Source organism: Drosophila mojavensis, unplaced genomic scaffold (assembly GCF_018153725.1).
Source record: "Drosophila mojavensis isolate 15081-1352.22 unplaced genomic scaffold, ASM1815372v1 contig_16, whole genome shotgun sequence".
In the NCBI taxonomy this organism is placed as follows: domain Eukaryota; kingdom Metazoa; phylum Arthropoda; class Insecta; order Diptera; family Drosophilidae; genus Drosophila; species Drosophila mojavensis.
In genome coordinates this window covers 8,784,645-8,809,278 of record NW_025318693.1, presented here as the reverse complement: position 1 = coordinate 8,809,278, position 24,634 = coordinate 8,784,645, and the positions used below count along the sequence as shown (strand labels likewise).

The following is a 24,634-nucleotide window of genomic DNA, read 5'->3' as shown; positions in this document are numbered from 1 at the left end:
CTTGGCAACAACAAAAATCGCAGACAGCAAAGAAAGAGAGTGAGAGGGAATGAGTAAGAGTGTGACTGGGCGAGAGATGCGAGCGTGAGCGAGAGGGAAGCTGCTCATTATTGGCCAGCTCGCTGGCCAGCTACGGGCCTGGGCCACACATGCGCACAGTCGCATCATCGTGATCAGCATGCGTGTGTGTGTGTGTGTGTGTGTGCGTGCGTGTCTGTGTGTGCCGCTGGCCGACTGAGTTTTCGGCGACTGTTTCGACTGTTTCGAGTGTGCGACTGTGGCATCTATGTTGCTTGGATTTTTTGTATAAATTGATGATGCGGCTGCATTGGTTCGTCAGTGAAGCATTTGATTTGGTCTAATAAACATCGGTGAACCGAGTCCGAGGATAGCTGTAAATAGTTGAGAAAAAGACTCAAATCAAAACGTGAGAACCTTAGCCGCATCCAGCTTGGCAGGCAACCTAACCAACGTATCTCTCTCCCACATCTACATCTATCCATCCGCATCTGTGGCTCCCACACCAATACACGGCACAGACCCGGGATTACTGTGACAGTGCAAGTGTGTGAGTGCTAATCCGTGAATATACACATATACCCATACGTATACGCCATGAAAACCTTCATCCTAATGTCCTGCCTGGCTCTGGCCGCGGCGCGCCCTGAAGCTGGCTACAACTACAACCGTCCCGGTGGCGGCGGTGGCAACATTGGCGGCGGCGGTGGTGGATTCGGAGGCAGCTCCGGTGGCGGATTCGGCGGCTCCAGTGGCGGCGGCGGCGGGTTCGGTGGCGGATTCGGCGGTGGCTCAGGAGGCGGTGGCGGATTTGGCGGCGGCGGCGGCGGCTTCGGTGGCGGATCCGGCGGTGGTTTCGGAGGCGGTGCGTCGATCTCCCAATTAAACTAAGTTCACAGCTAATCTTGGATAATTTTACAGGCATAGGCGGTGGATTCGGAGGCGGCGGCGGCGGTGGCGGCACCACTCTGGTGCAGAAGCACATCTATGTGCATGTGCCACCACCAGAGCAGGAGGAAGTGCGTCAGCGACCTAACCTGCCCGTCGGCCAGGCCCAGAAGCACTACAAGATCATCTTCATTAAGGCGCCATCTCCACCCTCGTACCAGGCTCCAGTCATCCCGCTGCAGCCCCAGAACGAAGAGAAGACCCTGGTCTATGTGCTGGTCAAGAAGCCCGAGGATCAGCAAGACATTGTCATTCCCACGCCGGCACCCACGCAGCCCTCCAAGCCCGAAGTCTACTTCATCAAGTACAAGACCCAAAAGGAGGGCGGCGGCGGCGGCGGCATTGGAGGCGGCATCGGTGGCGGCATCGGTGGCGGCATTGGCGGTGGCATCGGCGGCGGCATTGGCGGCGGCAACGGTGGATTCACCCAGACCAACACTGGCAGCGGCTACACAACTGGCGGCGGTGATGGCGGCTTCTCTGGCGGTGATCTCTCAGGCGGTGGCATCTCGGCGCCGTCGAGCAACTACGGCCCACCCGGCAAGTCTGGCCCCTATTAAGCAGCAGCTCGGAATAGAACTCACACCTCGATCTAACTACAATCGGACAAACAGACAATCACACACTCGGTTCAAGCTGCTGACTAGTCCTGTCGTTGACGCGCTAACACTCAACTCTTCCCACACTCAACACTACAACTGCGACTTGACCCAATACTCTGGACGAGAAGACGTACCCAGTATCCGTTCCAGTCCCCAAACGAATGGGCGCCTCTGTCGTCCGACACTTTTGTATATAAAAATGTTTCCGACTTTCCACACTCACCAAGCATCACTCGAGGCATCACCATTTTCATCTCTTCCTATCTCACTCACACTCGCTCTTTCTCTCTCTCTCTCTGTCACACACAATCTCGTCTGTTTCTCACACTTGCCTAACCCAAATCCATTTAGCTAATAGATGACAAGTGCCGGGTTCTCCGGGTAGGGAACTCCACTTGGCATTCGAGCAACGGAAAAGATAATGAATTGAAGAAGAAGAAGAAGTAGAAGAAGGAGAAGAAAAAGTAGAAGGAGAAGCTAGTAGATGATGATAATGCGAAAGCTGATATATAACTCCATTCATAATACATAATACATATAAATATAAATATACTTTAATTATATCATTAGCTCTAAGTACTTTATGCACAATAAAAAAAAACAACGGTGACAAAATTACAAAAAAAAAAGTCAAGCCAAAATTTATTTATTGCCAGCCAACAAAAATGCAAAATACTCAGTCAGGAAAAGATTTTCCCAGTTGCCTGCGCCGGAGCTTAATTGATTTTTGTGCTTTACGTCCTTTTGCATTTTGATTGTGCGTATGTCCCATTAATATCTATGCATTGGCTTCCATATGCGGATTACGACGTCAATGGAGCCTCTCTGAAAAGCCTCTGGCAGCCAGGAGATAAGAACCAGCAGCTGGCTAGGGGCACAGCTTAGAGAATGTGAGGCATTGTCTGTCGGGCTGGGGGTAGATTTTCCTACACAAGACAAGGCGTTTCATATTGTTTTGCCGTAGCTGAAACTGTCTAGATCCTCACATAATTCACTTTACCTACAGCCGAAGCATCGTAAACAATAAAAATCCAAATTAATTAAATATTCAAAACCAAGTCGGGTACCTGCGCCAGTTCTGGAAACCCGCTGGAAACTAATTAAAAAGCAATTTCTCAGCATTAGTCTCATAAATTGTGCATCAAGTTTAGCTTGGGGAGAGCTACAGCAACTTTTTTATAGTTTCGCATCTTTTCTCGAGTCACCTATTTGTCTTTGGGCATCATTTTTTCCGTTTCTTAATCTTTTGCCTAGAAGGGCAAATTAACGGTTTTCGCCACTTAAGCAGGAAGACAAAATAAAGCGCAGCCAAGGCTAAGCTGTGGCTCGCAGGCGGAAAAGTCCATTTTAATTAAGTTGACTTGTGTGAATGATTTTCCCAAAGTTTTCCGTTTGAACTCAACGTGGCCGAGCGGAGAGATAGAGAGCGCCGAGGGGGTCGCCTCGAGGGCAAACCACGATTGCCACGCTTGCTGTTCGACTGGACAGTTCGGGGAAGCCCCAGCCAAAGTGCTGGGAAATGGCAAAATGTTAAATGAAAAAAAAAAAATAAGAAGCGGGAAACGGGCAACGAGCAACGGGCAACAAGCCGCAACTAGAGTCAAAGTTACGGCAGTCGCCCGTATCTCTGCTGCCGCCGTTGGCTCTTCACGAAACAGTTTTCTAGGCCAAAAAGCAAAGCCAACTTAACAAAGTGTAGCAACTTTTTACATGAATTTTACATTTTAATACCCTAACAGGGCGTTCGTTCTCATCTCATGTAAATCATATAATGTTAGCTGCTTAAAAAGAATATATATGCATATAAGTATTTATTAGCATCCGCGGCGTGCTTTTCTGCTTCCTTAAGAGTTTCTGGCAAAATTGAATTTTCGTTGAGTTTAATTTAATCTGTGTGTGTGATGCTGCTATTGTACAATTTGTTGAACGTTCTTTCCAATATCAATGAGTATCTATGTATAATAACTCAAAACAGAACTTAACTGAAGCATATTCTTTTGGGACTTAGAAAAGCTTTAATACTTTCGAACGTCAAATATTAATTTCGAGAAAATTCCTTATTCCCAACTGCCTCAAGTATGTCAAAACTTGACTTGACATTTCCATTGGCAGGCAAAGCTTAAACTGCAGGTGAAGTTTGCATATCCGAGTCTTTGGTTCTATAGATAACCGTAAAGGCTTTAGTTTATGACTGCGCCGAGCCGGTTCTTCGGCTCTGAACCAAATTGTAAGTCGTCTTGAGACGCAGTCAAGAGTGTCTTGGCTTCGTCGTTTCTCTCAATGGACTTTGCTGACTATGTTTTTTTTTTTCTTAAAGCTTTTTCTTTATCATTTATCACGTTTCGTCTGGCTTGTTGTTTCACTTTTTAAACATTGCAATCGGCGTTTATTTTGCTTGTTTCTTTGTGTGTGTTTTTTTTTTTTATATTATTATTTTTGTTATTTATTTTTGATTTTGTTGTTGTTAGTGTAATGCTTTTAATGCTTTAGATACACAGCGCTGTCCGCCGTCGATTCGCATTGTCATTGTCGCTCGAATTTCAGTTTCCTTCTGCAAGCTACACTTTGTCACTTTCACTTTTGCCTGTGTGGCTGACTGTTGTTGTTGTTGCTGCTGTTGTTGTTACCTTTGGCATCAACAGTTGTTGTAGGTGGCCCCCAGGCCATGAGCTGCTGTTCCCAGTCACATTTACATATATTTGAAGCTCTTAATCATGCCTTGCTTCCGGATCTCTCTTTGTCTCTCTCTCTGTCTATATATATATATATATGTATATATACATATATATCTTTGTCTCACTGTTTTTTTAGCTCTTTCTCTCCGCACAGTTGACGCCTGAAATGTTGACCTAAGCAATCAAGTTGTTATTGTTGTTATTTTAACTTAACGTCTAATCAATAGTCAAGCAGTCATACGCACAGCTCAATTCGTTTTGTTGTGGGCGGCCGGCGACTATGCGCTCCACATTTTTAATTACAGTTGCGACGCTCGTAAAGTGTCGCAAAAAAAAAGAGCACTTAGACTGATAGCAGCAGCCTCACTTTAATTCCAGCATTCCTGGCCTGGCCATAAAGTTGCAAGAGTGTTGCGCGAGCCGCAAGCCGAAGAACAGGCCCAAATTTGTTGGCGAGCGGGTGTAAGCGTAATACTTGTTAAGTAAGAGCTGACATTTTTGAGTTGAATATAAAAAATAAGAATAATGTACTAATGTAACTATGTGTTTGTTTATATAAGAAATTATAAAAAAAAAAAACTTTCACTGCTTTAGAGAGTTCTCTTTCAAATTTTGTTTAAATATATCTAGACTCGCTAATGTTTGCTGATTTTTAACTCTCGCTTAGTCATCAAAAGGTAATGCTCACTGTCAGCTGCTCCTTCCCCTTTAGCAGAGGAATAGCCTTGTCGTATATAGTAAAAGTAGAAGTTTCAGGTTTGTTGTTCCCATAGCTGCATACTCGACATTTCAAGAAGAATTTGGTCACTCTGAAACAAAAGAACAATATAATTATATCATCTTTGCAGGAAATTATTATACTACTCACAAAAGCCAACCATGAATTTGTTGTTTATTATAGAGCAAGCGAGAGCAAATAGAAGCAATCATTTTTGACAGGAGTTTGGTCACTCTAATATATGAGAGGAGTTGAATGAGCGCTTAGAGATCATCGTCGACTTCATCTAGAGCTTGTTCATGGACGCAATTTAGTCTCAGCTAAACACGAAACAAATTTACATTTACAACCTTTTATCTACTGGAACCAATATGCCCCTCTCTCTCTGTATATAAAGCAGTAAGAGGAAGGACAAACTATTTTAGGGTATTTTGCGCTCATGTGCTGGCGTTCAGCTAGATAGCCGCACGGACATTAATCAGATACGGCTGGCACTACTTTGTCTACTTTGCATGTGTGGGCCACACACCCACACCCACGCGTTAGCTATCTGCTTTGGCTATTCGGCAAGTTTCGACCGCAACGTTGTCGCAGTTGCAGCCCTATTGCATGAGCTCCCTTGTGGCATTTGGCAATGGAGCAGCGTCCGTTGTTGCTGCAGGTGGCCAATATATGTGTATGGGGAAGTGGCTAGAGCTGTTCCTTTGGCAGGAGGGGCTGGCGGCAGCAAATTACTCAGGCGATTTTTCGACTTGTGGAAAATGCTTTTGGCACTTGAAAATGTTGTGCCTCGAGCTCTTCCTCTCTGCGTCCCAGGTGTATATATATACAGTTATAGTTAGACAGCACGTGCTTGTAATTTATACGTTTCCCCCCCGAGACCTTGCAGCTCCCTCGCATTCATTTGGCCGTTTGCTGGCCAGTTGGCCATGCCTATGGCCTCATTATGCAGTTGACTGCTTGAGACCAGACAATTGAGTTTTTATATATATTTCAAGTGGCATTAAATGAATCGAAGAGGAGCTCAGACTGCCCTCGGCTGTTCTCTGTGTAATCAATCAAGATTCGAAATAAAATAGCAGAAGCAATTTACAAATTTGAAAGGGAATACTTAAAATTCAATTTGTGGCCAGATAAAAGAGAAACATCAATGCGAAAAGGACAATTGGAAATAAATATGTCTCCGTGGTCGAAGATTAAATGCCCTGCCAGGCAAGGCAATTAAATTGAGTTGAAATGAAATCAATTATCAATCGGTCAACAATTTGCACTACAGTGAACCCTCTTTAGCAGAGCCAATAACAAATGTGTGATACCCCTAGGAGAGAAGGAAAATTGTAGCGCAGCATTTGCTCAAACAGAAACCCGAAACGTGCTCGATGGATGAAAAACTGTGGAATGCCCCACTTAAGTAAGGGACGTACTTAACTGGGGTATTCCTTGAGGTTTACTCCTACTTTTGGGCCACAGCATCGTGCTGGATTTTGGGCTTCGGTTTGGGCCAATTTAATTGGCAGACCGAGAGCCTGGCTCTCGTGGCTCTCGCAACTCTCTTGGCCGGCTTCCCATCAGGTTTATGACACTTTCGGCGTTATAATTAATTGCACGCGTTTGCCCTGACGCCCTCTTTCGCGGTGCTGGACACGCCCAGCCCAGCAACCAGCAACGAGAGCCTTAATTATAATGTATGTTTGTCGTAAAAGTAAAAGTCGCGTCACGTCCGTCCACTGAAGACCCGCAAGGAGCGCAGACATTCGTCAAACTTCCCACTGCCACGCCCATCGAAAACAAAAAGAGAAATAAATATACGGCACACACTTGGCTTTAATTTTATTCGGTTTTATCGCCCAATATGGTTTACCGACACAATGCCGGCTTTGCTCCTTGCTCCAACGATTTTCCCAAATACAACGGAAAATCCGTTTCTACACGGATGGGTCAGCTTATGGAGCTCCTTGCTGCTTCTGTGGCTCCATGATTATTTTTTATGGCTTTTGAATGTTTACGAGCGCTGGCCGCATTTTGTTATTTCTTAATATTTTCATTCGGTTTACCTGTGCGAATTTACAATTTAATTCGGCCCGCAAACTTTGGCCATAAATTGCCGCAGCGCAAATTAGTTGCTGATTAGTTTAAGGCATTGTTTAACGTTTGACTGCAATTCGTTTAGGCCACTTTATGGCAAGCCCTGTTAAGTGGATCAAAGCCAGCAAAGTTTTCACATTTTGTCGGCGCAACACTTTCGTAATTGTTAGGCAATTAACACGGCGCTCCATTACAATGCCCGGTGGGACGTGTCCACAGTTCAACAAGAAAGTTACAGCGTTCAACAAGCAATGGGAAATGGTCAATGGACGATAGGCAATGGGCAACCCGGCAGCACGCGCTAATCGATAGCCCAATGTATTGATTAATGGCTTCGATACCAATTTTGACAGTGATTAACTGTTTAATGCCACCATTTTTACTTCTCTTTACTCTATTTCCATAAACCAATTTGCGACTTGATGAAGCGTTTTCTCTCCATTTCTGACATAGAAAGCTGCAAAGCTTCAAATAAGTATCTGCCTTTCTCTCTCTCTCTCTCTCTCTCTCTCTATCTATCTATCTATCACCCTCGCTCTCTGCCTCTCTCCGTCTCTCGGGTATTCCCATTACAACTGATTTTTAGCATAACTAAATTGATTTTCACGCCACATTTTTAGGAATAAATTGCTAAGTCGTAGCTAGGTCAATCATCAGTAATTTACTTCGATTAGCATAAAAAATAAAACTTGTAAATTGCTTATAACAATATTCTTCACAAAAAATGAAAAAAAAAAAATATTTTCTTTTATAAATATTTTTAGAATTTTAATTTAATTACTTTATTTTTTTTTTTTTTTTTAATTGTTTTGTAAGTTTATAATCATAAAAATATGTTATATACAATTCGTTTCTTATAAACTTATATTTTTAAATGAATATATAAAAAAAATTTTTTTTTAAATTAAAAAAAAATTGAATTTCTATTTAGAAAGTTTTCTTATGACGCAATATATGCCGTCCATTTTGAAAAGCGTGTTCAAACGTCGACCTTTCAGCAACTTTAGTAATTTTTGCTCACGTTTAATATAATTTAATAATAACTGTTTGTCTTGGGCCCGTGGGCTTTTAATAGCCTCCGTTCCCAAGTCGCAGACAGTAAATAAATAAAAAGTAAATCTTCAAAAAACGGCGTAAACAATAATAATAGCCGTACAATAGCATTAGAGCAGTTGCCCAAAAAAGTAAAATAAAATATAGAAAAAAATTGCAATCAAGCATCTTAATGCGCTTAGCTTTTCAGCCTTTCCAGCCCAACCCGAAGTGTTTTGCCGACCGTTGCGGAAGCTGAAGCCGCTTTTGGGCTCACGTCTCACTGATTGGACAGTTTTGATGGCAACTTTGTTGGCCAACACAGAAATTAAACAACAACAACAAAATAGTACAAAAATAGTAATAACGAAATCATTTGAAACTGTTTTGTTTTTCGGTCAATCGACAGATGAAAGTTGCGGCCTATTGCTTATGTTTCGTCATAGCATTTGACATTTATCCGTTGATTACCTCAGATTCCCAGCCCACATACATGAGTTATATATCACAGCCGTTGGCTACACAGCGCCTTCAATTTGTATGATTTAACAGGCTTAGCAAAGAGCTTACAGTTGCTTAAGTTGGGCAGAGCAGCTAAACTTGCTGGCCAAAACTCTTTTCTAAGTGGAAGAATGTATAACTCAATGCTTGTTCACGCTGTGAAATGAGTATATTGGTTTTGTGCAAGGTCTGCCGAGATATATTTGTGTGCCCATTCGTCTGTCTGTAAGTCTGTCTATTAGTCCATTTGCTTGTCCCCTTATCCATTTGTCTATTCGTTCGTGTGTCAGCTGTTCCATACGGCCATCCGTCCATCTGCCTGCCGTCCATCTCTCTATTCGTGCGTCTATCCTTCCGTCTGTCTATCCGTCCGTCTATTCGTTTGTACGTTCGACTATCCGTGCAAGCATCTGCCCATGTATCCGCCCGTCTGTATATATGCCTAATCGTGCGTCTCTCTCGTCCGTCTATCCGCATGAGCCCAAACCAGATATAGATATTTAAAGTCTGAAGTATATACTGATTGCTACCGTCATCTTAGATGTTTAGATCATTGCGATATGTAAATAGACCCAACTCTCTACCGTCTTTCTTCCTTTCATTTATTTTATAAGAAATATTACAATCAAAAATATAGACTAGCTTTAAACAAAATCCAATTTCAACTAATAGCCATAGATACCCTCTAGCAAAAGTTGAAATATCAGCAACATTTCACTCTATACTGTTATGCAATGAAGGAGAAGGGAACATGGGTTCGATAAGGCTGTCATAGACTGAAGCAGATAGCAGAACAAGAATTGCCAGAAATGTTTCATCAAAATTCTATAATAAAACAACTAACAATGAAGAAAAACTCTATAATTTCATTTCAAACTTAACTAAGTAAAAACCTCTCATCCCGCTTTGGTAGAGTGCACACTTAAGGTCCCATAATCAAATTGCCAAACACTTAAATATCAATCAAGCTGGGCAGCCGTCACTCAACACATTGATTAAACAAAACAAAAAGCTGCATGGCCAGCCCGGCATGAGATGTCGAGTCTATTTACAGCTCTGCGACGTGCCAAGAAATTTAATTAGCAAAAAAATTTGGACAGCAAAGTTTTAGGTCTTCGCATCGCATCAAAATCAGTCTCAGATTTTCAGTTCACAATTGCCCAATTCTCAGTCATTTGTCAGTCTGACCTCTGGTCTCTCTCTTTCTCTATTTGTCTCTCTCCCTTTCTCCCTCTAGCTCGAGTGTCAGTCTCGCGTATTTCGGGCGCATTTTTAATGAATTACAACATGCAGCAAATGAACTTATTTTTTATGTAAGCGCCAGACGCGGCATTTAGCTTTATGGCTGGACCCAATGGCCTACTGTGAGCATAAACGTAAACATAACCGTAACCATAAACGTAAACCCAAAACGTAACCGGTTCACGTGACCGCGCTAAAAGTCAAAGTGTCAAATAGTTGATGCGATCTGCTGCTGTTGCAGCTGCTGACAATAAAGCGGCTGCCAAAAGTAAATCTGAAGCAAATTATCTTAATGTGCCAAAAAGCCAGCTAGACATTCCACAGAGCGTGTTAGCCAAGCCTGGCAGCAAATAACCAACTTGCCACCGGGCGTTGCATGATTATATTTTCATTAAGCACAATTTGCCACACTCAACTATTAAATTTGTCTCAGCTATGAGCCCATTTCCAAGCCGTCACGAGACCAACGGCTGCCAATTGCTATTGATAGGTATTTATACAATAGTTCAACCTCATTGTATTTACATGCATGCCACAGTTGCCCAGGCAACAGCAGTGGTTGTATCTATGTGCGCATATGTGTGTGTGCCTGTACAATGTGGCGTATGAGTAATGTTGGCATTGCGCACGCAACGGTAAATGCAGCGCAAGGCACAGCCAAGGATTCGTTTATCACATGCGTGCAATAATAGTCAATGCGAACGCTATCAAAAGCTTAACAGCTAATTAAATACAAACCTATGAATGCCGTCATGAAATGTGATTCAGTCTACATTACGCTGAGTATAAAAAAAAAAAAAGAAAAAAAAAAAGATAATTAATTGGATTTCCCAATAATCCAGTAAAAGTACAGATACTTCACTTGAACAAAATCAGAATATAGTTTTATGTTCATCAGAAATTTATACATGACCTGTCTATTTGTCGATTACGTATACTTAACATACGATTTTATAGCCTTATGGCTTCATAATGATCTATCTATTGATTGCTACAATCTCAGGTCTCACTGAACAACAGAGCTCTAGAGACTAGATTTAGAACAGCTCTTGTCTACAATGATTCTTTCTTAACTGAGCTGTATGCAAAGGCGCTGGATTATACAAAGGAAAATTCTTTATAAAAATATTGTGCTTGATAAGAGTTACTTTGAAGGAAACAATATAATAATTTATGAATTTTCAAAAAAGTAAAAAAATTCCGCTAAATTTTTGGATATATATAGATTACGACTTTTCCTCTCAAATAGGCTATGCATCTATCTTATGTAATTTATAATTTAATGTACCATATTGAAACATATATGTATAAAGCAAATGCTCTAAATAAGATCCCTTCAGCTGGCTCTTACATAATCATCATATATAATACTCTTTGTTAGCCCGCTTTATGTGAACAGTGTAATAATCTGCTCAAATTACAAATGAACTCTTGACTCTGGCAACATTTGGCTTTAGAGTTTTTATTCATCTGTTAACGTGGCCCATATGTTGCTGCTGCTGCTGCTGCAAAAAAGCAGTTAGCAAGCTACATATGTAAATATGGCCACAATATTCGCCGGAATTATGCGATAAACATTTAGTGCGCCATTCGGGCAGCATCTGAATTCAATTGAATCTCGCATATGAATCGATTATTGCCGTTTAGCTTGACACGCGCTTCGCCTGTGCTATTTCGGTGGCTGCCACATTCGGTTGCAACTGTTGCCAGCTGATTGGCAAATATGCTTTAACAGCCATGTCGTGCCAGGCCCGACACACACACACACACGCACGTGTAATGTGCCCCACATGATGAGCACATCATAAAACTGAACTGAACTGAACTGAGCTGAGCTGAGCTGAAAAGAGCTGTTATAGTCCGACGTGGCTTATTACATCATCTGCCATTTGGGTCGAAAGTTTGTGCACTTTGCAAAAATGGAAATTAGTTGAAGGCCAAAATTGGCTAAGAACACTTAAGTGTTCTATTAGCCAACGCGAATTAGTGAGTAATAACGACTTGACTGAGTGAGTGAAGGGACTTGGATACTATTCAAACTTGATTGCAGCATGCAGAGAGAAGGTGAAACATTAAGGAATGACCAAATAACATGAAACACGAATTTACCTAACTCTATCAAAGCTAAACACAAGCTTTGATATGTTTAGGAATGTTTCATATAGGATTCCAGTAGTTGTGAAGCTTTACCTGATGAAATTTGATAAACAAAATAATTTCAAATATTTTCAAAACTGATAGTTCAATCTTTATGACAATCACAATCGTTTAAAGTTTTATTTTATATTTGAAAAATTAAATTTTGATTTTACTTGTTAAACAAATAATAATCAAAAAATAAACATCAATAAATAAATAATAATATTAATAATTAAATTCATTTCAGCAACAAATAATGCAATTTTAGCAAAGCAAAACTTGAATTAATAATGAAAATGCTTCTAATTTCAGAAAGTTTTATATTCTTATATGTATTAAACAAAAACTTTAAAAGGCATAGAACCAAATTTAAAGTGGCTAGAATGACAGATCTATCAACACAATTATTTGAGCTGCAATTTCTGAAAAAATAAATAATTTTGACCAAAAAGAAAAAATGAATACAGCTGTTATTAAAAATTTATATTTTTTTAAATAAACTTCTATTGTCGCATTAATTTTAAAACAAATGGAAAACAGTCAAGATAAGAAAGTTTTCGGTAAATTTTTTCAAGGACTTCCAGATCTGAAACTTTGCTTTGAGTTGACAGTCTTCGAGAAATTCAACAACTACTTTGCGTTGAAAAGAAGTGAGAGAGCGAAAGCAAAGCATAGCAATCTAGGACGCTTTGAGTTACGGGCTGTTAATCAAGCGCAAAGAAGCTCGCATTGAAGCAGGGCAAAGGTCAGCGTCGCGACGCGACGCTTCTAGCTGGCCAAAGAGTGGACAGCCAGCCGTGCGAGGCAATTAACCCAAGTTCATGGCGAATTCACGGCGTAACTTGGGCGTGAACCGTTTAACCATTTAATGGCTTATCATTTTACGGAGTGCAGAGTATAAAGTCAACCAACTACCTAATGAAATATCGCATTAAAATTGCTTTTATTGGCCAAAAGCTAAGCAGATACAGAGACACTTTAGCAGCCACTAGTGGTCCGTGCTAGATTTAGTGTTTATTTAACTTTTATTAAACCGAAATCAGCTGCGCCCCGTACAACTTCTTTATGTGCTCATAATTAGAAGAGCCCATAGCTCCAGGCGAGCCACCCATTTGCCTCCTATTAAATCAGACCGCACGCTGGTGCTGCTGCGGCCGGGGGCAACTCTTTAAGCCACGTGTGGTGCGCAGTGGATTAAAGTTGTAGACGCTGCCGCTGATAAATTGGCCGTATGTCTGGCCTGTGCTTCCGTTGCGCATAAATCAGGTTAGGCGTTGACCCCGTTTTAATGGACAGACGCCATGCTGCCACACACGTGTAGCCGGCCACACAGACATTGTGGCCACAATCTGAAGTTGCCTCGTAAATGGTGTGCAAAGACAAAAGGGCTGTGGCTGTGGCTGTGGCAGTGGGGCGGTGGGTGCCTGAACTTTGAACCGCAGCTAATGTCAAAGCATCCTTTCAGCCGTTGGGGCAGCAGGAGCTTCGTTCATCCTCAACATAAAAAATACGGGTTTTATTGCCGCTCACTCTAATTCCCTCTATGCTCTTCTCTTACAGATGATTAAAATGATGCTGACGGTTGTAATTGTATTCACAAGCTGCTGGCTGCCCTTCAATATACTACAGGTGGGTACCCTGTGGTGGTTGCTCTGACAGCAAATTACCCGCAAGGCGAACAAATCTAAGTTAAATTGCCTGAATCTGAATCTCTCTCTCTCTCTCTCTCTCTCTTTCTTTCTCTCTTTCTCTCACTTACTTTTGCAGCTAATGCTTAACGACGAGGAATTCGCCAACTGGAAGCCATTGCCCTACGTCTGGTTCGCCTTCCACTGGCTAGCCATGTCGCACAGCTGCTACAATCCCATCATCTATTGCTATATGAACGCCCGCTTCCGCGGCGGCTTCCTACAGATCATGTACCGCGTGCCGGGACTGCGGCGCTGCTGCTGCCTGCACCGCTATCTGCGCAGTCGCGGCGAGCGCAGCTATGAAGCTACCGGTGAGATGACCTTCAAATACAATCGCCGAAATGGCGATGGTCTAGTAAGGAAACCTAAAATACGCATTAGGTGCCACCTCCCTTCTCTAATTCTCTACAACTCTAATTATTTCTATACAAATCTATTTGTCTTGACGTTAATATGCCAGAGAAAAAAAATCAAACAATTTCATCTATGTATTGAACTTTGGCTAGCCGAAGTGGGTATATCCTTGTAGACAAAGTTGAACTCTAGCTCAAGCTGGAATTATTTTATAAGAGCTCTAATCTGCTTTCCTTATAAAGAACAAATTTCCTTATCAAGAATTCAATAAGAAAGTCTTTATTTACACGAACTTTTTATCGATTGACACTTTGTATCTGCCTAAGTCCGAAGTTATCGAGATTTTGTTTCTATATCTTTTATTAACATATACTATTATAATCTTTGAAATCATCTTACATAAAAGGCAAACTTTTTATGCACGAGCTATCATATTATATTTATTTTGTCAAAGTTTATTTATACTATTTTGCCTAAATGAAATATGTATATTATAAATTACATAAATGTGAGTTAGCTCAATGGATTATAAAGCACGATACAACACACACAGTATGTTCATTAATTGTTTTCAATTCTCTTCGCTCTCTATTTCTACTCTCTCCTGTCACTACTCTATAATCAATTGCCCCATCTACAAGGCTATACGATAACAAGAACTCGGCATAGTTCGTTAGCTAGTTCCTGTTCTGAGTAGCTAGTTCCTTAACTTCTCCTTCTTCCCAGGCAAATCTTAAAGCATGTTGCACACTCTCAGCGCACAGAACGATCCATCAATTGCATGCGTAGGCACAGAACTTATGGAATTTCATAGCAAATTAATTTCAAGTATTTTAATCAGACTTTCTTATAATTGTTTGCTAATTGCTGCTGTTGTTGTTGCTGTCTTTTGTGTCTTCCACGCCACTTAACAAAGGAACGGAAGATGCATTCCACCTACATCGTGTGAACACCTGCACCACCTACATCAGCACAAGGCGAAAGCTGCGCACCAATTCTATGCAAATGGTGAGTCGACCTCTAACAAATATTATATATATATTTCATACTCATGTAACACTTTTTTAGAGCCAATTTTCATGTGCGGAGACCACAGTGTTGCGGTAGCTCCCGATGTCGCAGAGATGCCCCAACCCCAGCTACAGCTCCAGCTCCAGCCGCGTCGACCCGCTGCTGCGTTTCACCTGAACGGCGCCAGCTACCTGTGCTCCTCCACTCAGTTCTGAGCTAAGTCGCAAAACCAAAGATGTGCTGAATATCCTCTGTTAGATATCTAGTGCACACGTATAGAGAAACAAAAACCAAACGAATCTAGTTGAGTGTCTACATACTTATATGGCTAAGTGTATTCCTGCATAGATGTTAACTCAATGTAAATGTATAAAAATGTATATTACAGATAATCATAAATAAATGTGCATAGAAATTCCAGAGCAAGCAAACAATAATTATTTAGCAAAAAAATAACGAGTTAAGGCTGCCTAATAAATAAAAATAATAAAAAATTGAAAAAAAAATAATAATAGTTATTGACAATTTAATTAAAAATAAAATTTATAACAATTCATATGAATAACTCATTAACGCACACAATGGCCGACTGTCAGGTGGCATTTAATTTACTTCGGCGCACAAAAGTATGCAATACTTTCCATCAATGTCGCGATTCAGGCACAAAGTGTGTTGCCTGCTTTTGAGCGCAGCATTCATTATAGATTACGCATACGCAGTGAGGGGCGTAATTGAATTTGCGTAGCTGCCATTATAGATTAGCAGCATTTGCAACTACATTAGAAAAGTTCATTTATTGGCCTAATACCATTACCAAAAAACGCAAGAGCTGCATTAGCTGCAAAATACACATAGAAATTGATGTAGAAAAATCACTCGACCTCTGTTCGTTGCCCATCACCAGATGCGACATTTGGGCTGATCCGGATTCATGGCAGTGCCCCGCCTGCACTTGAATGTGCGCGCAAACTCCTCGGAGTTGGATAGAACGCCTTTGAGCCGCATCTGGCCCGGACAGTGCGAGTCCTCGAGCGCATAACGCGATGCGGCTGGCGTATATGTCTCGCACCACAGATTGCCGAACGCGATGAAGAAGAGCTGTTCGTGCGTGTAGTGCTCCAGGCCGGGCAGTTTCAGGCGCTCGCGGCCCACCTCCTTCACATAGAGGCGATACGCCATATAGGCCTCCCGCATGCCGCCATTGTCCGCAATGTTCTCGCCCAGCGTCAGCTCGCCATCAATCTGCAAGCAGGCCGAGATTTGTGCATTGATTAAGTGCGCTTAGTTGGAGTTGCCGTTGCCGTTGCCATGCTTACGTATTCCCCAATATCCGGCAGATAGTAACGACTGTACTGCTCCACGAAGCATTCGGTGCGATTGACGTACTCGTTGATTGTCTGATTCGACCACCACTCGACCATGTTGCCCTCCTTGTCGAAGCGCCGTCCGCTGTCGTCAAAGCCGTGCGTCAGCTCGTGACCCAATATCGTACCAATCGAGCCGTAATTCAAGGCTCTAAGAAGGATGCGTGCGAACAAATGTAATTCAGTTGCTATCTTAAGGGATTAAAGCGCCAAGATTGAGTGCAGAATGGACAGCGGTCAGTGGCGGGTGCGGAGAGTGCGAGGTGCAGGGAAATGAAACCAGTGCTTGATTAGGGGCGTAACTGTTCCGACTTACTCGAGGCCAAGGTTGTAGAAAGGATATTGCAGGATGGCAATGGGCACAGCTGCAATGGAAAACAATAAAGAGATTACCACTAATGAGACAATGGCTGACTGCTTGAGACCCCAAACTAGTTTATAAATGATGTTGTCCGACAGTTTACAAAGGTAATTAAAGTATACTATGTGAAGTTGCTTGACTGACATATACCCTGTACTTAGCTTATAAAATAGCTGTCAATTCTCCGATATTGTCAGTATGATCCAGTGCGGATATCCTATAATTACAGTCTGGTGACTAGTTTAAAAAGATATTTGATATTGACAGACTGGTGCATACTCTGCGAGCAATTTCAAAATATTCTCTGAGTGTAATATGTGATATAATTTCAGTCAAAACTTTATTGAAAACATATTGCGGAGTACCTGACTAACAGCTACCCTGGAATTGGCGCAAAAAATTATAATAAATTAGTGTCATATGTAGTATTGACTGACTAGATGATATCCTCTAACTTTAAAAGGTTGCTTAAAATGTTTGATTTGCTATTGACTATATACGATTGTCTGACTGGAAGATAATAAACAAATAGCGCTTGAGCTGTACTGAAGCTCGTCATTCTACGCTTATACTCATAAGGACGCACGTTAATAAATAGATAACACTGCCAATGGATTCATTTACACCAATTACAATATAATATCCTCTCTTTAACTCATCACCATTTAAATGAAAGGCATAAGTCGGAAATTAATCTAATATCGCCTGGAATTATAATCTATAATTTACTTACTTAAATCTTTAATGTACTTAAAAACAAACCTCCTGCCTACATTCTATATACTCTACGTAGTAACCACTTTTAATGAACGTGATGGATGCAATGAACTGATTAAAAGTGACCGCACGAATGCATTCAACTTACTAATGGCGTTCGATTGAAATGTATGGAAAGCATTCACATTCGATGGCGATGTCGCCCAGCCGATGGGCTCCGGCTGGTCCATGTTATTGATTTTGGCGAGCATTTGCCAGTGCACGAAGCCCATTAGATTCTCCAGATGAGTGCTCGCATTGACCTGGACGCCCTCGTAGTAGGCATTGAGGGCGGTCTCATTGGTCAGCCACGGAGGGAAGCCAATGAAGCTCTTCATTTCGGCCGACTTCTGCATTGTCTGCCGCTTGGTGGCCGCGTCCATCCAGCTGGTGGCGCGCACCAGTCGATCGAACGAGCGCCTTATATCGCTCAGCATGCGCTCGACACGAGGCAAAGTCTGCGCCGTGAAGCGCTCATCCGCCAGCACATAGCTCACGGCCATGCCAAAGAGCGTATTCACGCCGTGGGCACAGTAGAGGGAGCGGGGAGTGCTGCCCTCGGTGCCGATGACGAATCGCATGTACTCGGCATGCAGCAGCCGCATGTCGCTGGTCGTGTGCAGCACCAGCTCCTCGAGGGCGCTCAGCCACAGATAGGATTCGATGTGCATGGCGGGCGTTTCGTGCAGATATTCCACAATGTTCTGCAGATAGTAAATGTCCGCCTGGCTGGTTATTACGGTCGTATTCTTGATGTCCATTGTGGATGCGTGCTTGGTGTCCTCCAGCATCAGCTGCATGTAGCGCAACCAAATGGGCATCGTTTGGGGCGCAATGTTCTTATCCGTTTCATTCTGAAGTTTCACTAATGAGATGTATACGATATCCTCGACGGGATTACTAGATGGCTTCGTAATGTTCTCCGCCTCCTCCTTCAGCTGCAAAAAGGAATCTCTTTAATGTGAAAGGTTTCGGGTGAGAGATGAGCCGGCCAACCGTATGAATCTTGCGTGCCACCTTGACGGCCTGCATCACCAGCTCCTTGATGCCCAGCGTGGCCTCCTCCTGATTGACTTCGGGGTCCACATAGAGCAAGTACTTCTCGATGACCTTGCGCACGTACATCACATAGGCGGACATGCCGGAGCTGGTCTGCTTGCTGGCCTCCTCCTCCTCCTCTTCCATGTCGTGGCCATCATTATCATCGCTCTCGTCCATATCATGCATGTAAATGGTGCGTTTATGAATCCTGCGCAGCATCTTGTGCGAGTCGTCATTGTTGCTGAAATTCAATTGGAGAGAGTGAATAGAATATCAACTTAGAGTCGAATCTCCGTCACCCACAAGGGAAACGCGGACTCCGTTTCGGGCGTGCCCAGCGCAATGCGATTAAGCGTTCGATTCAGGGGATCGGGAAACACATCGAAGCCCACTATCAGATCCAGACTCAGGTGACGCTTGATGGCCACTATCGTGTCCAGCCAGTTGTAAGTATAGTTTCTCGGCTCTGCGGCATATTTCGAGGCACTGCTCAGAGTTAGATTTAGAGCCGAGGGCAGCAGCAGCAGCTTGAACCGTTGCAGGTACTGCACAAGCGGCTCCAGATCGCGCTCGTCCAGCAGCTCCGTGTTCATGCAGCCGCGGTACATTGTCTTGGCCATGCCCACAGCAGCTGGCTCGGCGCTGCTGATGTTCGACTGCAGAAAGGAGCGAACCAAGCGCATTATATGCGCCTGCCGCTCGCGGAACCAATCGTTCGATGTGGCCGAGTCGGGACGCGGATGCTCGTCGGCCCAGCGGCCGCAGGTGAATTTGTAAAAGTCCTCGCAGGGATCAGTCTGTTCGTCCATGGCATAGATGAGGCTCGCCGCTGTGCGGATGCACTCCTTGCTCCGGCATATATGACTAGATTTCCTAACTGAAAATGATTATTGATTGACCATTAAATAATTATTCATCTCTGCTCATCGGCTCAGCTACTCACATGTTACGCTTAAGACTATGATTGTTATGAGCAGAACGGCTACGAGTGCCGCCAACAGGCCCAGCACTACCTTGTGATAATATCTGCGACGAAATCTGCAAATGATGCGAAATCATGTCATTCTTTTGACTGTATAACTTGGAAAGCCCAGCTATTCACCCACTTGGACTGCACGCCAATTAGATTGGAGTTGATGTTCTCGTAGGGCTCCTGCTTGCTCTGCGCACTGTCCCCATGTCCGTTTTCGCTGAAGGCACGCACCGGCGCCAGTTGGCCAGACAACAGATTTCGATTAGCTGGAATAGACGGCCATTACGAGTTCATTAGTTATATGTATCGATGCCAATATAGTTAGATCACATTTCTAGTCATTTCTAAACCTGGCGCCCATTTGTTTTTGTTTTTGTTTTTGTTTTTTTTTTTCTGAAAATTTATTAACTCTAATTAGTTTGCCGTTGTCTATTTAGATGTCCATCATTTTTCATGCTCTTTACCCTTATATTGCTGTCTAATCTTGATCCATATTAGGCGTCCCTCCATAGGTGTTCAGGCTGTCAGGCGAGCTGGACTAGACGGAAAATTGTGTGCCATAATGCATTCACCTGTCGCATTCAAATGCAATATGCATTAACAATGCACTGGTTCAATGCACTGCGAATGTTTTGCGTGTCCAGGCACATTAAACTAATTTAAAAACGTACCCAGATATGTTGATATAGCACACATGCATATCTATCACTATATATAGACACAAATATCTTTATAGATGCAAAAATACATTTTCCAGATAGTTCTTAAATCCTACCGATTGAATAATTCATTTTTGCGGGCATTAAAGAGTTATTTTTATCTATTTATATAATTTTTTTAGGTAAATAAATTATTTGAGACATAAATATTATATACTGAGCTCTGAGAAATACGTTGAATATAAAACTATATATTAAAAAAAAAATGAAAATTATTGTCCCGTGTAAATGTTAATATATTCTTAGCCCTTTTTTTAACTTTTAGATTTATATTACATTTACAAACTATTCTCAAATGAAGAAATATTATATAAAAAATAAATATAAATATATTATTATATATTAAGGTAATGTTTAGAAAATCAATTTAGCTGTCATACACATCCCCAAACCCCAACTAAGCCATTTTTGCGTATGCAATACCCGAATTGAATACCCTATATAAACTCAGTCACTAGTTACCTATATGCATTGTATTTAAAATTCCCAAAAAGAAAATTGACTTAGATTCTTTTGTCAACGTTTATACAACTAAAAATTATTCTTTTGATATTTTTACAATGTCCCAAATTCTATCTTTATTTGGCTATGATACGTTTAACCTGGAAGTCAATATATACGCCATGGCCGAAGACGTATATGACATAACAGACTTGATGAAAAGTGCCGAGACCCTAAAGAGATTGGTATTGAATCCGTGGGAAATGCTGATGCACATTTGGGCTGCCTTTCTATCCATAGCCGTAGTCGTTTTCTTGGTAGGCCTGGCTATGAATGAGAAAGCGAAATGGCGAAATCAGAGCAGAAAACAAGAGGATGCCCAACTCGGGGCAGACCCTGTGCCCGTGCACACAGAAGACATTGTAAAGGAACAGAAAAACGATCGTCAATCGGAGGAGGATGAGAAGACTATTCATCCCGGTGCAGATCCAGATCCAGTCAAGCCAGACAGCTAATCAGTGTAGATCTCTGGGCGAGGCAGTAGTTGGTAAACTTTTTCTTATTATTTTAAGTATTCCCAGTCAGAGTGAATGAATAAAGACCAGACTTCAGTGTTATAACTTGATATTATTTTTGATCAGATTAGTCATCCCATGAGTCAATCAACTTACTCGCATCGCTGTGGTTGAATTCGTCAGAGCTCTATGAAGCTATTTACAACGCGGTTAGCTAATGATTCAGTTAACTAATTGAAGTGATTAAGTGAAGAACATTTAAATATATATACATATATATATATATATATATATATATATATATATATATTCAGGGTAAATTGAATGGCGAGTATATAAGCATTCGAAATAAGTCCTTAAAAGCTGGCTTTAGTTCACCAATTCTTTCCTGGACACATGAAGACAAGCAATACGCATTATAGGATTTTCTTTGTGTGGATTCTCTAATTTATTTTATTTATTTTATTAATACTTTTTATTTTTATTTTTATTTATTTATTTATTTATTTATTATATTTTTTTATTTATTTTATTTATTTATTTTTTTTATCAATTTTTTCAGCGATATTTGGTTTATGTAGTGGTTTGATTACCCTTTTACTTTTATTTTTCCATGAAATATGCTTCCTATAATATTATTATATTATATAATATTATATTATATTTAAGCTTGATATATAAAGCTCAAATATAGCTTTATAATATATATATATTTAAGCTTTTTGTAATTATATTTTTGAATAATTGCTGAAATGAAACCCATTGGTATATATAAAATATTCTAAACTAAGAAGGAATGTAAAGAGGGCGCTATCTTGGTGTCGCTCAGTTTATGTAGCCGGTTTACCCATTTAGCACTATATGTAAATAATTACAAATAACTAATTATTTACATATATAAATAAGTTATTTAAATATTAAATTTAAATATTTAAATATTTAGTTGGCTTAATACCTATTTAGTCTGTATAGATTACTCACCTGGTGTTTGCAGGCGCTGCTGCTGCTGCTGCTGGTGCTGCAGACTCTCATCGAAGTAGACATTGTGGCTGCCGGCGGTTGTCCAGATGCGGTTGCGTGTGTTGGGCGGTGCAGCATCCATATTGAAATGCGAAGCACACGTTCAGCGTTTAGTTGATCTTAAAACGTTTATTCATTTTTTCCGTGTGATTTCCATTTTTTTTTTTTTTTCTATTATAATTCTTATTAGATTTTAATTATTTCTCTCTCGTCTGGCGTCGTGTTAAATTGCCAAGTGTTCAATTAATATGCGCTGGCTAACACTGAATGTGGTTCACATGGATGCGCACCACATGTTGCGCATACAAATGAAATCAATTCCACGTCGAGTTTGTATTAAATGTTTGCACGCATCCAATCCCCAAGCACTCCTTCAGCTCTGACCTATTCAGGCCGTTGCATAATTGTGCATAGTGTAAAATTGAAAGGAAAAATGTGCCAGAGCCAAGGCATTGGATAAATAGTTGTAGAATAAGGAGCACCACGGGCTGCCAACACCTGTACACGACTGAACTACCGACTGCCGGCGTATTGAAGCCGGGTTGGCGCCAGGCAAAGGTTTTTATAAGGCCGCCACGAACCAGCGCGACACAGCAACAAACAAATAACAAACAACAACAGCAACAGCTATTCGACAATGGCAACAACAAATCAGGCAACCACCATTAACTCCTTTTGCCATGCAAATGTGCTGCGGCAATTACAAGCCAACAACAGCAACAGTAACAACAACTGACAACAACAACAACTATGCGATTGTCTGACTGTCCAGCTCTGAATATAATATACTCGCAGGACATGTGAGGCATAAAGACTTCCGCATGCTATTGGCAGAGCCGGGCAGAGTATATGCATAAGCTACAGCTATAACTGCAACGAAAGCTAAATTGGTTATACTATATAATATATGTAGAATTAAATATCTTTAATATAATGTAATATAATATAATATTATAAATATATATGTACATGTACAGATTATCCTCTTTACAATTTGGCATTGTAATTTTTACAGCTAATAAGCTTTAATATATGGTAAGCTAGGGCTCTAAGGTTTCGGCTGTAGACATAAGCTGTTGCCTGATAGTTGGCCTAAGTCCTCGACTTATCTATCGATAATCTGTTGATTCAAGTTTCAGCTAGAAAAAGTTGGCTTACCACTAAGGAGTGAATCATAGAGTAGGCGTAAATATTATCTATTATTACAAGATTTACCTGGTACATCAGTATGTATGTAAATTAAGTTACTTACTTTATCCAAGTGCCTTTTTATTTGAATGCATATATAGCATTATTTATTATTTACATTTTGCTAAAATGTTCGTAATATAAATATCAACAAAAAGTATTAAAATTACCAAAAAATATATTTATACAATAAATACTAAATATGGTATTTACACCTTTGTTAAATATATAATGAATATATACAAACTAACTGGTTTAAACTACCTTTTATTACATAAATACTCATTTGCATACATTTGCATTACTTAGCAAAAGGGTATTTCAAATTTGTTACTATATAAACTTGTATTTTTCCAACAGTCCGCGGTGGCTTAGATTGGCAGGCGAGGGAGGGGATGGGTGAGCACAAATCAAAATAATGTCCAGGCAAAAGTTTCGTAATCTGGGGGGAAAAAGTCCATTAGAATTGTAACTTTGGGGACGGCCAACTACATATAATTGATAAACGTATGTACTGTGTGGGATATATGGCCAATATAGGTAAGCGCCATGATTAATGGACGGGCATTGCCCCAATGCCTATTTTAGCTGGCCTTCAAACGCAAAATAATAATAATTAAAAGCCAACTTCTATACACTAATATACACATCTAAATATGTACATATATACATATAGGCCTATAATACTGAACGATATTTAGCCAAGGCATTCGCATGAGCTCGACCTAACTTTGACATACTTTGTGGGCTATATAGTGCGCCTGGAATCAATAACTATTATCGATTTGCGGCGCGCGCCAGGCAACAGACGGGCAACAGCTAACAAACACCAAACGATATAAATGCAGTCTACAGACAAAACGCGCATACGCCCCCTGCGCCAGCCCACTGAATGGCTTTCGCTCTGCGTGAGTGTGTGCGCGGAAGTGTGTGTGTATTTACCCACATCAGCTGTAATTAGTTTACACAGCGTGCGCACAGAATTATTATTAATAAGCAAATGCATGTTTACATGCTGCACCCCATTGCCCATTGGCCATTTGCCTTGTTGGCCAAAAAGAAAAATGTACTTTTGACATGGCGTTCGCGTCGTTTGAAATGCGAGTTCAAAGAACTTTACTTTAGCTTACATTATTTCTACAGACACATAGACACACATATTTTAGAGCCACATGTTAAATACTCTGCATGGTTTGATTTCAAAGAGAGTATATAGGTTTTCTAAAAATATTACTAAAAT

The 24,634-nt window shown here is 41.1% G+C and overlaps 4 protein-coding genes across 6 annotated transcripts in view; 3 read left to right on the top strand and 1 right to left on the bottom strand.

Moving 5' to 3' along the window:
- The window catches only part of LOC6572951 (RYamide receptor), an 86,810-nt gene extending 71,374 nt beyond the window's left edge, over positions 1 to 15,436 (top strand). Inside the window, exons 5-8 of one of the 3 annotated variants that reach the window (XR_004364018.2) lie at positions 13,521 to 13,589; positions 13,728 to 14,006; positions 14,922 to 15,013; positions 15,074 to 15,165. Coding sequence is in view for 2 of the 3 variants with exons in the window: in XM_032729341.2 (XP_032585232.1) it covers positions 13,521 to 13,589; positions 13,728 to 14,032; positions 14,922 to 15,013; positions 15,074 to 15,231 (624 nt within the window). In the remaining variant the exon portion in view is untranslated. Of the gene's footprint in view, positions 1 to 13,520; positions 13,590 to 13,727; positions 14,033 to 14,921; positions 15,014 to 15,073 lie in introns of all 3 variants that reach the window. The other 2 variants (XM_032729341.2, XM_001999018.4) reach the window with 2 other exon arrangements.
- LOC26527359 (glycine-rich cell wall structural protein) lies at positions 302 to 2,246 on the top strand. Its single transcript, XM_015166662.3, has 3 exons — positions 302 to 427; positions 540 to 883; positions 940 to 2,246. The coding sequence occupies exons 2-3, from the start codon at positions 616 to 618 to the stop codon at positions 1,524 to 1,526; spliced, it is 855 nt and encodes a 284-aa protein (XP_015022148.1). The 5' UTR covers positions 302 to 427; positions 540 to 615; the 3' UTR covers positions 1,527 to 2,246.
- Positions 15,437 to 15,525: 89 nt separating the features above from the next.
- Positions 15,526 to 22,617, bottom strand: LOC6572952 (endothelin-converting enzyme 2). The gene is made up of 9 exons (XM_044007323.1): positions 22,168 to 22,617; positions 19,645 to 19,795; positions 19,482 to 19,576; positions 18,842 to 19,415; positions 18,494 to 18,779; positions 17,607 to 18,435; positions 16,697 to 16,745; positions 16,333 to 16,531; positions 15,526 to 16,258 (listed from the first exon to the last, which is right to left on the bottom strand). The coding sequence occupies exons 1-9, from the start codon at positions 22,286 to 22,288 to the stop codon at positions 15,914 to 15,916; spliced, it is 2,649 nt and encodes an 882-aa protein (XP_043863258.1). The 5' UTR covers positions 22,289 to 22,617; the 3' UTR covers positions 15,526 to 15,913.
- Positions 20,713 to 21,291, top strand: LOC6572953. Its single transcript, XM_001999020.3, has one exon. The coding sequence runs from the start codon at positions 20,791 to 20,793 to the stop codon at positions 21,184 to 21,186; it is 396 nt and encodes a 131-aa protein (XP_001999056.1). The 5' UTR covers positions 20,713 to 20,790; the 3' UTR covers positions 21,187 to 21,291.
- Positions 22,618 to 24,634: the final 2,017 nt, after the last annotated feature.

Excerpts from the sequence above, each read along its gene's own strand:
- LOC26527359 (XM_015166662.3), top strand. The coding sequence starts at position 616 with ATGAAAACCTTCATCCTAATGTCCTGCCTGGCTCTGGCCGCGGCGCGC. Across the intron at positions 884-939 it reads CGGCGGTGGTTTCGGAGGCG|GCATAGGCGGTGGATTCGGA; the intron begins GTGCGTCGATCT and ends ATAATTTTACAG.
- LOC6572952 (XM_044007323.1), bottom strand. The coding sequence starts at position 22,288 with ATGGATGCTGCACCGCCCAACACACGCAACCGCATCTGGACAACCGCC. Across the intron at positions 19,577-19,644 it reads CTAATTGGCGTGCAGTCCAA|ATTTCGTCGCAGATATTATC; the intron begins GTGGGTGAATAG and ends CATCATTTGCAG. Across the intron at positions 16,532-16,696 it reads TTCTACAACCTTGGCCTCGA|AGCCTTGAATTACGGCTCGA; the intron begins GTAAGTCGGAAC and ends CATCCTTCTTAG.
- LOC6572953 (XM_001999020.3), top strand. The coding sequence starts at position 20,791 with ATGTCCCAAATTCTATCTTTATTTGGCTATGATACGTTTAACCTGGAA.